The sequence below is a fragment of the Balaenoptera acutorostrata genome, chromosome 19 (assembly GCF_949987535.1).
Source record: "Balaenoptera acutorostrata chromosome 19, mBalAcu1.1, whole genome shotgun sequence".
NCBI lineage: Eukaryota > Metazoa > Chordata > Mammalia > Artiodactyla > Balaenopteridae > Balaenoptera > Balaenoptera acutorostrata.
This window is the reverse complement of record NC_080082.1, coordinates 52,289,864-52,304,195: the sequence shown is the minus strand read 5'-3', so window position 1 is coordinate 52,304,195 and position 14,332 is coordinate 52,289,864. Positions and strand designations below refer to the sequence as shown.

Here is a 14,332-nt window from a genome sequence, read left to right as displayed (position 1 = left end):
CTCGGGAAGGGATGAGAGCACATGAGGGTGTCCGGTTCTCAAAGCGACATGTGGGATGGTTAGTAGCCTGGGCTCTTGGGCCAGAAAGCACTAGGTCTGGACCACCTTGAACTTGCTGCCTCCTGGCTGTGTGATCTTGACCAAGTGACTGCCTATCTGTGAGCCTCAGCTTCCAAGGACTGTTGGGAGAACTAAATGTGACAGTGGATGGAACATCCTTCATTTGTTCAACGAATGATGAAAAAAGAAAGACCCCTGTCTTCCTGGAGCTGAAGTGCGGGTGAGGAGATGGATTATGTCAGGTAATAAGAGGTATAATGAATAAAACAAGCTCCACGATGTAGACACTCAAACAAACACTCTTACTGTCATTATCACAATAATATTATGTGTACACTTATTACCATAAGCCCTTATGTAAAACACCTGCCTGCCCTGGACACCAGTACCATCTTGGATCTTGAATTGTGACACTGGTTTTCAACCTGGTTTCCTGATAAAATCACCACCAATGGTTCTGATTTGGCTGGTCTGTGGTGGGGCCCAGACATGTATGTATACACGCACGTATGTATGTATACACACACTTACATATTTGTATATTTGTATACTTACACACACACACTCACTCTCTCTCTCTCTCTGTCTCTCTCTCTCTGTCTCTTTTAATATTACTCAGGTGATTCTGATGTGCAGCCAGGGTTGAAAACCTTGAGTCAAGCCAATCATGGCCATCTCATTCCCCTTTCGCAGGTGCTGCTTTCCAAGTTTTTCCTATAGTTGGCTACATGACTAGTTCCAGGCAATGAGATGGGATGGAATTCAGCTTGGGGAGGACATCTAGGGCAGATTTTCTTCCCTGGTAAAAGGAAAGCCCCTTTCCACCTGCCCATTTTTTCTAAGGACACTGGTATAAGGAAAAGATGTTTGGAGCTGTGGAAGCCATCTTGTGATCGTAAGTAAAGGAACAACAACAAAAATAATCACACAGAAGTCATTTCCTGCCACTTCCTACTCCCAGACTTCTGTTAGATAATTAAAATAACCCCGTATTTGTTTTAGCTATAGTCATGTTTTCTGTTACTTTGCACACAAAGCAATTTCTAACAGATACATCTTAATAACGAGTCACATTTATGAAGGCACAGTTCACTGCACTGTATTCCAGGAATGACAGCAGTTATCTAGGTACAGGTCTGTTCAGGGGAGATTTTACTATCTCCATTTTACAGATAAGAAAATTGAAGCTCTAAGAGGCTACGTGCCTTAGCCAAGGTCACCACAGCTAAGTGGCTGAACCAGGATTCCAACCCAGGTCTGACGTCTCCAAAGCTCATGATTTTTCTCTTTGAAATTTTTTTTTTAACTGTGACATATAATCCATATACAGAAAAGTATACAACACATATAAGTACAGCTCAAGGAATTATCACAGAGTGAATACCTAGGTATCACCACCCAGACCAAGAAATACATTACTAGCCTCCGGAAACTCTTTCGTGCCCCTTTCCACCTCCCTAATGGCAACTCTATCCTGACTTTTCACACCATAATTTATTTCTGCCTGCTTCTGAGCTTCATGTCGTTTGTGTTCTTTTCTATCTGGCTTCTTTCTCTCAATGCTATGGATGTGAGATACGACCACGTTGCAGTAAGAGGCTGACGTTTTTACCACAATGGATTTAATCCACCCTACTGCTGATGAGCACGGAAACTGCTTCCAGCATTTGACAACTGTGAACAGTGCTGTTAGGAACACTCACGGAAGCACCTCCTAGTGCACATGAACACATTTTCGTCTGGGTTTATACCTAGGAGAGAAATTGCTGAGTCACCAGGCATGTTAATCTTCAATTTTACTGAACTGCCAAATCGTTTTCCAAGTGGTTGTACCAATTTACACGCCGCCAGCCCCGTCTGAGAGCCCCTGCTGCTTCCCGTCGTCACTATCACTAGCTCAGGCTTCCATCTACGCTGTGCTGCTGGCCGCCAGGCTATGCTGTGCTCTGGGTGAGGCACAGCAGCTCCTGCACCACAGCAAGAAGACTCCCTAGTCTGCAGCAGGACAGGGGAAAAAATCCTCCCTCAAGGGGATTGCTGTCAGCGCCCAAAATACACTTGGGGCTACGGGTTAAAGACGAGGGAGGATCAGCGTTAACTGGAAAAGCACGGTCACCCCAAGTCAACAGATGCAAGAGATGGCAAAAATGACGTGTCATGACACTGCCTCTAAGCATACAGCCTAACCCTGCCAAACAGGACCTGGGCAAGAGGCATGCGTGTTAGGAATGAATGATCTCATGGTTGGGAGTTCCCAGTTCTGGCTTTGGTAATTAATAAACAAATCTCTCTTAGGACAAGCAGGACAGTCTTGAAATACATCACGAAAAACTGTGATATGGATGCTCTGCCCTGCCAATCTGGGTGGCCCTGGGATTGTGAATTTCGATTAAGGCACCAACAGGATCAGCGCCTTTCTATCCTGCTGACACTGCCCCACAGCGCCCTCTGCTGGGGCCAAGAGACAGCGTGGACCAGAAATCCTCATTCTCTTCCACCCTCGAGACAGGCGGCCTACCGTCACATTTTTGGCTCTGAAGACTTGACCAAAAGCCGCTACTTGGAAAGCTCCCAGCTTTTCCTTCTCTGCTGGCGATAATAAGTAGGGCACTGGCAGGCTGCAACGTGTGGCCCCCTCTGCCCTCCACCTGGCCCTGTCCACCGTCACGTCCTACCTGGACTGTGACAGCAGCCTTTTCTTGGTCTCCCTGCACCTGCCCGGCCACCACCCCACTCCAGTCCATTCTTCCTGCAGCAGCTTGAGTCAGATCGTGTCTCTCCTCCGTGCAGAACCTGCTGACAGCGTTCCATCTCTCTCCCGATAAAATCTACACTCGCGGGACTTCCCTGGTGGTCCAGTGGTAAAGAATCCACCTTACAATTGCAGGGGACATGGGTTCGATCCCTGGTCAGGGAACTAAGATCCCACATGCCACGGGGCAACTAAGCCCACACGCCGCAACTACTGAGCTTGCATGCCTCAATGAGAGAGCCCGCCTGCCGCAAACTACAGAGCCCAGGTGCTCTGGAGCCTGTGCGCCACAACTACAGAGCCCACGTGCCCTAGAACCCACACACAACTAGAGAAGAGAAGAGCCCGCACGCCGCAACGAAAGATCCTGCATGCCTCAACGAACATCCCGCGTGCTGCAACTAAAACCCGACACAGCCAAAAGAAAAATTCAAAAAAAAAAAAACCCTTGCCTTAAAACCAAACCAAGCAAAACTACACTCGCTGCTCAGGCTGCGAGACCCTGTGTGCTCTGACCCTTGATGACATCTGGCATCATCTCACCGAGCTGTGAAAGGGATTCAGGGCCACATCAGCAAGGAGGTTCCCATCGGCACAGCTCGTTCTCCACCAGCTCCCGCCTTCCTCTGTGCTGCGTCCACCCTCCAAGAGCTCTTCCTGGGAGGCCACTCGGGAGTCAGTCTACCTCGGTTCAAATCCCGGCTCTACCCCTTCTCTAGCTGTGTGACTCTGGGCAAGCTGCTGAATTTCTCTGTGCCTGTTCCCTTATCTATAAAATGGGGAATAACAGTGCCTGTTGCAAAAGGTTATAAAGATTCAGTAAGATAATCCATGTACAGGGTTTCTTTACCACTGTATCTGGCATACAGTGAGCACTCAATATATGTGTTAGCCATTATCACATTACACGCGTCGAATGTTTTTACACAAAGCCATATGTGTAGTTAAAAATTTAAAGAAAATTTAACCTTAATAGGAAGCTACAGTTTGTTTCTCCCCCCCACTTAACAGTATGCTTTGGAGATTACATCACACAATCATTGGTGCCTACTGAACACAAATGAGGTCCCAAATGAGGTTCACTACTACACTTGCTTTTTTCACTTAATACAAGATTCTTCCTTTTCTACTTTGTATACATATATACTGTTTAAATTCTTAATGAGTGACTGTTACTTTTTCAATAAAGAAAAAAAAAAAATCTAAACCTCTAACCCTAACAAAACTAAGGCTGTCAAAAACTCATACTTGGGGCCAAAGGGAACCCACCGAGCCTGCTGGGCCAAAGAGTCCCTGGCTACTTGGCATCCCTTGTGTTCTGCCAGCAAGGGGCTCAGGACAGGGCAGCCCTGGCCTGCGGCTTGTCCTGTCCAGGCTCAGGGTGGGTGGGGCTGATGTTTCGGCGTGTGGTCCTGAAGCCCAGCTCCAGTCTGTTCCCGCCCTGGCGGGAGGCTCAGAGCTGCCAACACGCCCATCCCATCTGCTGGGAGATGTGAGCCCACTCGGTCTGCTTGGCGGCCGGGGGCGGCCATCTGGGGCAGGCCAGCCGGCTGGCTTGGAAAACAGCCTGGGCCCTTCGCTCTGGCCCCCATGCCTTGGTTAACCGGAGCCCGAGACGTGTGTGTAGACAGGAGAAGGGCAGAACTCTGACCGTAAGCTGAACCTTCACTCCCCAGAAAAGCCCTCTGACCTTTCGGGAAAGAGCGACAGCACGACGGCAGCGTCATCACAATATGTGCCGCTCAGAGCACTCACTACCCTGCAGCCTTGTGCTATCCCACCTGGTGCGTGCCTGTCCAGGAGAACCTTCCCGCCTTTCCAGGACACAGGGAACAAACAGTACGAAGTCTATTTTACAGATGAAGAAACTGAGGCATCTGGGGTAACGCCATCGGCCTAAGCTCACAAGGCTAGTGAGTGGCAGAGCCCAACCGAACCCCAAGCTGTCTGTTCCCAGAGCCAGAATACAAACTCAACCCCACAGGGAGTGGTGAGTGGTTAAGAGCACGGGCTGGGGACACAGGCAGTCTGGGTTCATATCCTGGCTCTGCCACTGGGGGACCCTGACGAGTGACAGCCCTAGGCCTCAAGAGTCCTCATCTGTAGATTGGGGGGAATGGGACCCACATCATGGGACTACTGAGAGAATCTGAAGGGTCAATGCATATACAACACTTGGAAGAGTGCCTGGCAGGAATATGTGCTAAAAGTGTTAGCTATTCTTATAACTACTGTCATTACTACTTTTGGGTTATGTGACTCTCTGCCTCCATGGCAGGAAGGGCCTTAGGAAGGGGCAAGGCGAACCTTGTTGGCCACTGCCCCTCCCTCCAGATGACAGGATGACGAGGTCCTCAGGCCTTAGTGCCCAATAGGCAGCTCTGCAAGGGGCTGGGGCCAGGACTGAGTACACGTGTGGCCTGCATGTGTGTGAGGGCAGAGAAAGGCCTGCTTGTGGCTGTGAACCTCACGGTGGGCCAAAAGTCACAGGGCTGACTGGAATGTGACAAGGGGACAGGAAACTGAGACCTCTCCCAACGGCTATCCTCACTGGGCTCTCCCCAAGTGCCAGGCCCAGCACTGCCTATTTTATATGGGCAACCTCACCAAGCCCACACTATGGTCCTGTGAGAGTGGGATTCCCATGGGGGAAACAGAGGCTCTGAGAGAAGAAGCCACGTGCCCAAGGTTTCATAGCTGCTGAGTGACTGTGCCAGGCCTGGTCCTGCCTCAGGACCTTTGCACTGGATGTTCCCTGTGTCTGGAACACTGTTCCAGATGTCCACATGGCTCCTCTCATCTTCTTCACGTCTTTTACTCAAATGTTCCCTTCCGAGTGACACCTCCCTTGACCATCCTGTCTAAAAAATCTTACCACCCCCACACTTATCCCTCTTCCTTGCTTTACTTTCCACCTTGTCATCACGTACCACGTAGTATAATTTACAAGAGTATCTCTGTATTGTCTGCCTCCCCAGCAAAAATGCAGTCCCCTGAGCATCTCTGCTGCCTTGTTTACACTGTTTCCTCAGTGCCCAGCACGGGGCTGGCCGGTGGTGGTGCTGAGTGAATCTCCGTGGAGTGGATGAACCCCAGGCCTGTGCCCCTGAGCTGCGAAGGCCCTGTGCCCAGCCTGGGGTGGATCAGAGGCTAGTCTGTGGGCGCCGGGGGGTGGGAAGTGAACGGAGGCAGGAACGAGCCAGGAATGGCACCAAGCCAGTTTCCAACCTACTGAATAGGAACCACAGCAAAACATTATCCCCTGACCTAGCATCTCCACACTAGAGTCTCACGACTCTCAGTACCTACCACAAAGTCTGGTATTAAAAAAAAAAAAATCATTCTACACATTTTGTTTTCATTTAAAACAACAACAACAACAACAACACCAATAACATAAAATGCTGGCATTAAGTTGAGTTCATAACTCTAGAATGGGTCTGATATGCAGTCTGAGCCAAGTCAGTGGAATCCCAGAGGCGGCCGAGCGCTGGCCGGAGCATGGGCCGACACTTTGTCCCGTCACTCACTGAGGTCCCGTAACCTTTCTACGCCTGTTTCATCATTTGTAAATGAGGACTATAGTGCCTTCATCATAGAACTGTCACGACGTTTAAGTGAGTGAATATACATAATCGGTGTAGAAAATGCCTGACACACAGTGTTGAGTAAATCTGCAGTATGACAGCAGCTGTAATATTATTGATTAGTATATGACTGCCGTTGTCATTTCACCTGGCAGCTCCCCACATGTCATACAACACTTGGATACAGTGTGAGCTGTCACCTCACATTCTGCCCTGGTGCTCATCTAGCCAGAAAGGTGAGGAGAGGGAAGGAGGAGGGTGCTGGGGAGACTCAGGGGCCGGTGACCACCTGTGATCTGGGGCACAAAGTTTTTGGGGCTGCCTCCCCTACGCTGCCATCTGTGTCATCTCATTCCCCCTCGGCGGGAAGGTCTTCGCGAGGGGATGTGGCTACGGCCCTCGGTGCAGCATCTGCCGGTCTGGATGAGGTCCAGGATCGGCCCGCCCCACATCCAAACTCCCTGGCAGTGCCTGCCTGTTGGGTTCCCATGTCTGCGCAAAAGGCCAGCCCCAAGGGGCATGGCGTAATGCAGGGGTGAGGGAGATCCATTTTGGGGGCCTGCCCAGCTGATGATTGCTCCTTTTATGAAAAGGTCTTCCTTTGAGGTTTTTTGGAAGTCTCTATCATTTCTACTGGCCTAGCTCCCCACCTTTTGCTGAGGAACTGCCCCCCTACCACCACCTGTGGGTGGCTCTGACAGAACTGTCAATCACAGTGCCCGGCCCGGCCCCTGGACCCAGGGTGGAGCACATGTCCTAGATCTAGACAGAGTCCTCTATCATCCCTGACAACAGTGACTGGCCCAGGCTTGTGATCCAAGCAGAGCCAATCAGAGTCCTTCCCAGAGATTCAGCAGATAAGAACGTGGAGAAGAAAGTATAAAGATGGAAAAGATTTGAGCAGCCGGTCCCCATTTTCCCATGACATGGAGAGAGCCTGTTGGTAGCAGAAGAGGATGACATTCACAATGCAAAAAGTAGCAGAGCCAGCTGAGCGGGAGAGATAAGGAGGCAGAGTTCTGGTGACATCATTTGAGTGCCTGGGTCCAGCTATGCCTGAAGCCATTCCTACCCCTGGATTTGCAGTTACATGAACCAATGAATTCTATTTCTGGCTTAAACCAGATAGAAGTAGATTTCTGCCACTTACAACTTAAGAGTCCTAATCGAGCAGGGTGCCCCCAACATGCCTTGTTCCCTAGCCACAGCTGGCATTTATTCCAAGGGAAGACCTCTGACCAAGCCAGGACAATGGGATCCTCTATTCTGAATGAAAGTAGGCAAGCTGGGAGTGTTTTGAGCTGATCAACATCAACAGCAGTGCCTGCTGCTGAGATTCCCCAATTCCTGCCCTGCCCGAGACTTGCTGCCTTAATTCTCCTTTCCACTCTGCAGGGCATCTCACAATCCTGAAAGAATCCCCTATATCTCTCCCTTTAGTTTTTATGCTCATCACAGTTAATCTTTTGCAAATGTCAGACTCTTGGGCTCTGCAGTCAGACACACTGGATTCCAATCCTGGCCACTTAGTCACTGATTTCAGACATGTTTCTGAGTCTCAGTCTTCCCTTCTGTAAAATGGGGAGACTGACAGGATTGCTCTCCTGAGGCTGTTGGAAGGATTACGAGTTTAAACAGGGGAAGCACTTGCCCACAGAACCTGGCACAGAGTAAGGGCTCATAGATGTGAGTGGCTGTGATTTATGTAATAATAACAATAGCGATGGGACCTACCTCGCGGGTCCGGAAGATGATCCTGTACTGGTACTGAGGCCCGTGGTCCTTGTGGTCCTCCAGCTTCTCCCGCTTGATGCTCACGGCCACTGGTCCCAGCTTCTCGTCCACGCCAAAGTAATTGGCATGCTCTGACAGGGAAGAGCAGGTGAGCTCAGAGTCAGCTCTCTGGGAAGGAGGGGTGACGGCCCACGGCAGGCCTGCTGAGAGGACAGCCGGGGAAGGCTCTTGTGCAACCCGTGCAGAGCTCTTGTGCAGGCTCTTGGGATCCTGGTCACACAAACCTCACGGCTGGTCACGTCCACACTCAATGGAGAGACCGTAAGAGGTTAAAGCCCACCTTACTATACCCCCTTGCCAGTCACAGAAATTTCCTGAGTCTCAGTGCTCTCATCTGGGAAATGGGGGCCCCTCATGCTACCCATGATTCATAGAGCCGATGTGAGAGTGAAATGAGGCTACGAACAAAAAACGCTTAGTGCAGTGCGTGCCATGTTATAAACCTAGCTTCGCTGTGATTATCCCATATTTGCAGATGTTCAGCAGCTTAGCTGCCAATTAGCCCTCGTGAAGTGGTTAGACTCTAGTCTAGAGAGGCTTCTGCCCGGCTGAAATCCGGGCCCTGGACTCATTAGATGGGTGGCCCAAGTCGCTTGATGGCATTCTCATCAGTACGATGGTATCAGGAAGGATGGATTCCCCCCCTCTCAGCGGGTTGTAAGGACTAAATAGCTTAATAAGCATGGCGCACTCAGCACGGGGCCGGGCACAGAGTAAGCACATGAGATGTGTTGGCTAGTACTACCCCCAGGGCATGATGTTTGTCACAGAAAAGGACCATGATTCCAGTCCCCAAGCGTCACCTTTATCTAACCATATTTCTATAGACGTAGAAAACTTAAACACTACTCTGTTTTTCCTTATGGTGACAGAGTCTTTAACAAGTCACGGAGGAAGTCTCCTGTTCTCTCCCCAAAATGACAGCTGTCTCCCCTTTTTAAAAAAACATGCTGCTGTCTTATAACTCTTCCAGGCAAACAGTTCTAACTGATATATAACCCAAGTATCTCCTGCTTGTGGTGGTTGCCCACCAGCAGTCTGTCTTAAGTCCATGAAGTCAGCAGCTACGCACTGCCAGAAATTCCTTCCCACCCCAGTGCTCTCAATATTTAAATGATGGTTCCTATTCTCATGAGATGCTCTTGGTGAATCAAAGGCTTACCTAAGGCTCAAATGTGTGTTAATTAATGGTCCCAATCAGAACAGCACCTGCAGTGGGTTAAACCATCTCCCCAGCTGGTCAGAGAACAGAATAAGTGTGCTCCACAGATATCAGTTCATTCCTGAAACAGCTGCAGGATCTGTTTTGTTTTGTTTTCCGCCAATGCATAAGCAGTACCTTGCGGTCTTAGCATAGAATAGGCAATCAATAAACACTAACCAATGACTAACTTATTTACGAGTTTCCAGGGCTACAAAGACATCATTTTTTGAAAGAAAACAGCTTCTTTTCAATGCTCCATGATAAGTACTCACTATCTGCCTGATGAAGAACTGTTTTGATGTACAGTCTTATTTGATCCTTACCACAATCCTTCCGTGTAGGTATTCCTACGTGCAAGTTGAAAAGAACGTGTTCTCTGTTGGTTAGGTAGAAAATTAATATAATATAAATGCAAAACCAGGTTTCAAATCCTCTCAGCCTTACTTTCTGGCTACTAGATTTGTCAATTTCAAAGAGCGACCCTGTCAACTTCTCCCATGGGTTGTGGATTTGTTCATGTCTCCCTGTCGCTGTATTAGTTTTTTATTTATATACCCCTCAAACAGGTTGCCAGGTATACAAAGGTTCACAACTATTACAGTTTCTTGGTAAATTTTTAAGAAGTCAATAAGAAATGGCCCTTTTGGTTCTTCTAACAAATGCTTTTAGCCTTGAAATCTATTTTGTGTGATACTGATGTCACCCCACCAGTTTTCTCTTGGTTAGTGACTGTCTGAACTTCTTTTTTCATCCCTTAATTTTCAGTCTCTGTGTCATTTTGTTTCTGGGCATGCGATGCTGCTACAATCATCTCTGCTCCTCACATGAGGACACAGAGTCCAAGGGGTAAAATGTGTCACGTAGCTAATAAGCTATGAAAAAGACATCCCAAACCCAGGGCTGTCGGACTCCAACACTGGTGGACCTCCAGAGACTGTACTCTGGACGATCTACTTGACATTTGTTGTATTTGACTAGGATACTGCTTTAAAAAAATTTTTTAACTAGTTGCTGTGGAGTACTGGCTGCCTATCCATTACCTATTCTTCCCTTCTTTCATTTTAAGAGAAACCCTCTGTTCTTGGAGGAAGAAAAGAGAGGGGCTATGTCTACCTAAAAACTAACATTTCCCAGCCTGCCTTGCAGACAGGTGTGGCCAATAACCAGAAGCAGTTGGCTGGGACTTCTGAGAATGTTCTTTAAAAGGGGCTGACTTGGGAAAAAAAAGGTAGGGGTGCTGACTTGACATTTCGCCCGAATCCTTTCCTCCTTTTCTTTGCCTGGAAACATGGATGTGATGGCTGGAACTCCAGCAGCCATCTTGGACCAGGAGACCACCCTGAGGGCTCAGAGGCCATGCACTCAGAGGCTGGCATTCCACTGTTTCTGAGGAGTAACCATACCAGTCCTGGGCTGCACATCTCCGGACTTTTTTATGTGAGAGAAATAAACTTCTATGTTGTTTAAGGCTGTTACTATATCAATTCAATTCTGAATTGATATAGGAGAATCCATATTAAAAATGTCTGAATTTCAGGAGAATCTAGAAAAATTGGAAAGGCTGCCAACACTGGGTTTGTCTCTACTTCCTGATGACAACAGTGAGCTGGAGCTGAGCAGGAGCTGCCCTTTGTGCAGCCCCTGCCTGGTTTGCTTCCCTCTATTGTCTCCTGCCTGGTCCCTGAGGCTGCCTGGGTTTGTGGTCTCTGCACTATGCTCTGCTGCCTCCTAGGATTGCCTCATCAGCACCAATGAACTTAATCATGTGTGATGCCTGTGTTAACACCCTCCAAACATCAACAGCTCCGCCGTCAAAGGGAATCCAGAACCTGCCAGCTTCTTCCCCCCTCCTAGGCTCCCCTAGACCTGCCCATCATCATCTCCTGCCTGGACCACTGCAGCAGCCTCCTCCTTGGTCTCCCAGCTCCCCCTGTCCCCACAGCCTGTTCCCTAGAGGGAAGCTGAGAATACCTGAGTCAGATCAAGGCCCTCTCCTGCTCAGAACTTTCCTGCGGCCCCATCTCACTCAGGGTAAAAGTGAGAGTCCTCACTGTGGCTCACAGAGTCCCACATGATCTGCCCCTGTCACCTGTCTCAGCTCCTTCCACTCTCCCTCAGTCACTCTGTCCCAGCAACACTGGCCTCCGTCCTATTCCTCCTGTGTTCCAGGACTACTGTACTTGTTTCCTGTGTCAGGAACACTGTCCTCGATCTCCACAAGGCTCCCTCCCTCACCTCCTTCACCTCAGCACTCAAAGGGCACCCACCTAGGAGGCCCTCCCTGACCATTCCCTACTGAAAACGCAACCCCCGGCACTGACACTGTTTCCCTCTTCCCTGCTTTACTTTTCTCCACCGCACTCACCACCCACCATACCTTAGACAGTTTATGTATCTATCTAGTTTTATTGTTTGTCTTACCCCACTAAGACATTAGGAAGACAAGGTTTTCGTTTCAAGCTGGTCAATACTGTATCCCCCAGCTCTATAAAGTGCCCTGGCACATAGCTGACCCAAGTACATATTTGCTAAGTTAATGCATATCTACTGTTTCATGTAGCTCAGGGTTTTGAAGTGCTACCCATGTGTCATGAGGCTGGACTCCCTGCATCCTCACGGCCCCTCTCTGAGGGAGGTCTTGCGTCTTTCTGCATCCTCGGTGCCCAGGGCAGGGCCTGGCAGACAGCGAATGAATGAGCAGTGACAATCTCACAGACCAGGTGCTGCCCGCCTGTCCGCCCCCACCTCACCTTTGCCCACGAAGTAGTCCTGGTAGTAGCGGGCGCCCAGGTCCACGTGCTCGATGTTGTACTGCCGCGGGCGACTCTGCGTCCTCTGCTGTTCCTTGGGCACCTCCAGCACCGAGATGCTGGCGTTGGTGCGGTAGGCGCTCAGGGCGGGCTCTGGCGGGCGGCCCTCTCCGCCGCTCCCACCGCTGCCGCCCGTGGAGCCCGCGGCCGCCCAGGAGAAGCTCACGTTGCGCTCGCACTCACCGCCCATCTCGTTGCGGAAGTGCGGGCAGCTGAGCAGCAGGTCGTTGCTGTTGTCGTCGCCGAGGTCCTGCTCCAGGTTCTCCTTGCAGTTCAAGTCCTCCGTGCTGGTGAAGGCGGGGTCCAGGCCGCCGAGGCTGTGGGCCCGCGACGCCGTGAGGGACGCCATGGCCGAGGCGGCCGAGGCCCCGGTGGTCGTGTTCCGCCGCTGGGCCGTGGACGCCCGGTTGGCGGCCGCCTCGTTGAGGTCGAACAGCATGCTCTGCACGTCGAAATGGGCAAAGCTCTTCTGGCAGACCCACGGCCTGCTGGCCTCCGGGGGGCTCCGGCCGTCCTCGGCCTCCCCGGGGCACCGGGACGCTTCGCCCTCGGCTTTACTGCTCCGCAGCTTCCGGAAGATGGACGAGTCCACCGCGTCCCCGCCACCCAGGCCCCGCGCGGGCTTCTTCCGGGCCTTCTCCTTCTCCTTCATGGGCTGCAGTGGCAGCAGGCCGTCCTTGGCGGGCTGCCCGTTGCGGGCGTCCCCCTTGGCTCCACCGCCGCCCCCCGCGACGTGTGGGCCGGGATCGGCCCGCAGGAGCTCAGTGAGGCTCGGGGCGCCCCGGGCCTCGGGCTGCTCGCTGCGGAACTCATTGAGGATGTCGAAGAAGCTCTGCTCGGGCACGCCCTGCACGTCGATGGAGGACGTACTCCCATACTCGCGGAAGAGCGGCAGTGCCCCCGTGTGCCGGGCGCCCCGGGGCTCCACCGCGTCCTCCAGGTCGCACTCGCTGAGGGTGATCTCGCTGCTGCTGCGGTGCCGCAGCGGGAGGAAGGCCCTGCCGGGGGACCGGGGCCACCCGTCCTGGAACTCCACATCCTTAGACCTTCTCCTGGAGAGTCGGTGCAAGGCTTTGGACCCTGAGGAAGCCGGGGTGCTGGCGGGGGGCTGTCCGTTCTGTACGCTTCTCATGGAGTGGGCCACCTTTGTGGCCTTTGTGCCATCTGTGTCCTGTGAGGGGCTGGGGTTGTTCTGTTCTCTCAGGGCCTCCCGCTTGGGTGGCCAGTCGGCCACTCTTGCCCGCACGCCCATCTTGGGCACCGCGGGGGTGGTGGGACTGGGGCGGGTGGTGGCACTGGCCGGGCTCTCACCCACAGGCTGGGGCATGCTGCCGTTCTGGACCCAGAATCCCATGGGAGCGTAGTCCCCTGTGTGCGGGCCGGGGAGGACATCGGCTGCCCTGGTCCCACAGCTGACCGCCAGGTCCACAGCATCATTGGGAATGGGCCGATAGGTGGTCATATTCCCGGGCACTGGGGTGCTACTGGCCCCTGAAAGCTGCAGAAGAACTTTATGGGGTCCCCTGGCCCTCAGCCATTGTTCAGGGCCACCAGTCCCAGGATGAAGGATTCTGGCCCCTGAAGCCTGTCGGGAAGGTTGTGAGCCTGTGCAGTCCAGTTCTCCACCATCGCTGTGGACAACTGAGCCAGGACAACCTCACGAGGCAGGCGCTGTCCCGGGGCCTCCAGACTGAGTGGCTCAGCGGGGCAGAGCAAGCAGCAGGTGTGCACGAGGGCTGGCAGGCTGCAGGGGCGCCTTCCCTGCCATGCTGAAAAGGGAGAAAAGGCAAAGGTGAGATATGATGTTACTGCTCCCAGAGAATGACCTTTTGTTTTTGACAGCTTTACTCATTTAAAAACAAACAAACAAAAACAGAAAAACCGTTTTATTATGGAAAATTTCAAACATACCCAAAAGCAGAGAGAAGGACACGATAAGCCACCCCACCAGCTCCAACACTATTAACTATTTGCCATTCCTGTTTCATCTGTTCCCCTACTCCTCCACTTTGTTTTTGGCAGAATATTTTAGAATAAATCCCAGACATCGGGCCATTTTACCTATAAATAATTTAGCTTGTATCTCTAGCATATAAGGCCTTCAAAAAATAAAAATAAAAACCAC

General features: G+C 51.4%; 1 protein-coding gene across 9 annotated transcripts in view; it reads right to left on the bottom strand.

Moving 5' to 3' along the window:
* Positions 1-14,332, bottom strand: part of SIPA1L3 (signal induced proliferation associated 1 like 3) — a 240,868-nt gene that overhangs the window by 83,394 nt on the left and 143,142 nt on the right. For all 9 annotated transcript variants that reach the window (XM_057534114.1, XM_057534115.1, XM_057534113.1 and 6 more), the window contains 2 exons: positions 12,148-13,976; positions 8,134-8,264 (listed from right to left, as the gene is read on the bottom strand). In XM_057534114.1, the coding sequence (XP_057390097.1) occupies positions 8,134-8,264; positions 12,148-13,669 (1,653 nt within the window). In that variant the 5' untranslated portion in view covers positions 13,670-13,976. The remainder of the gene's footprint in view (positions 1-8,133; positions 8,265-12,147; positions 13,977-14,332) is intronic.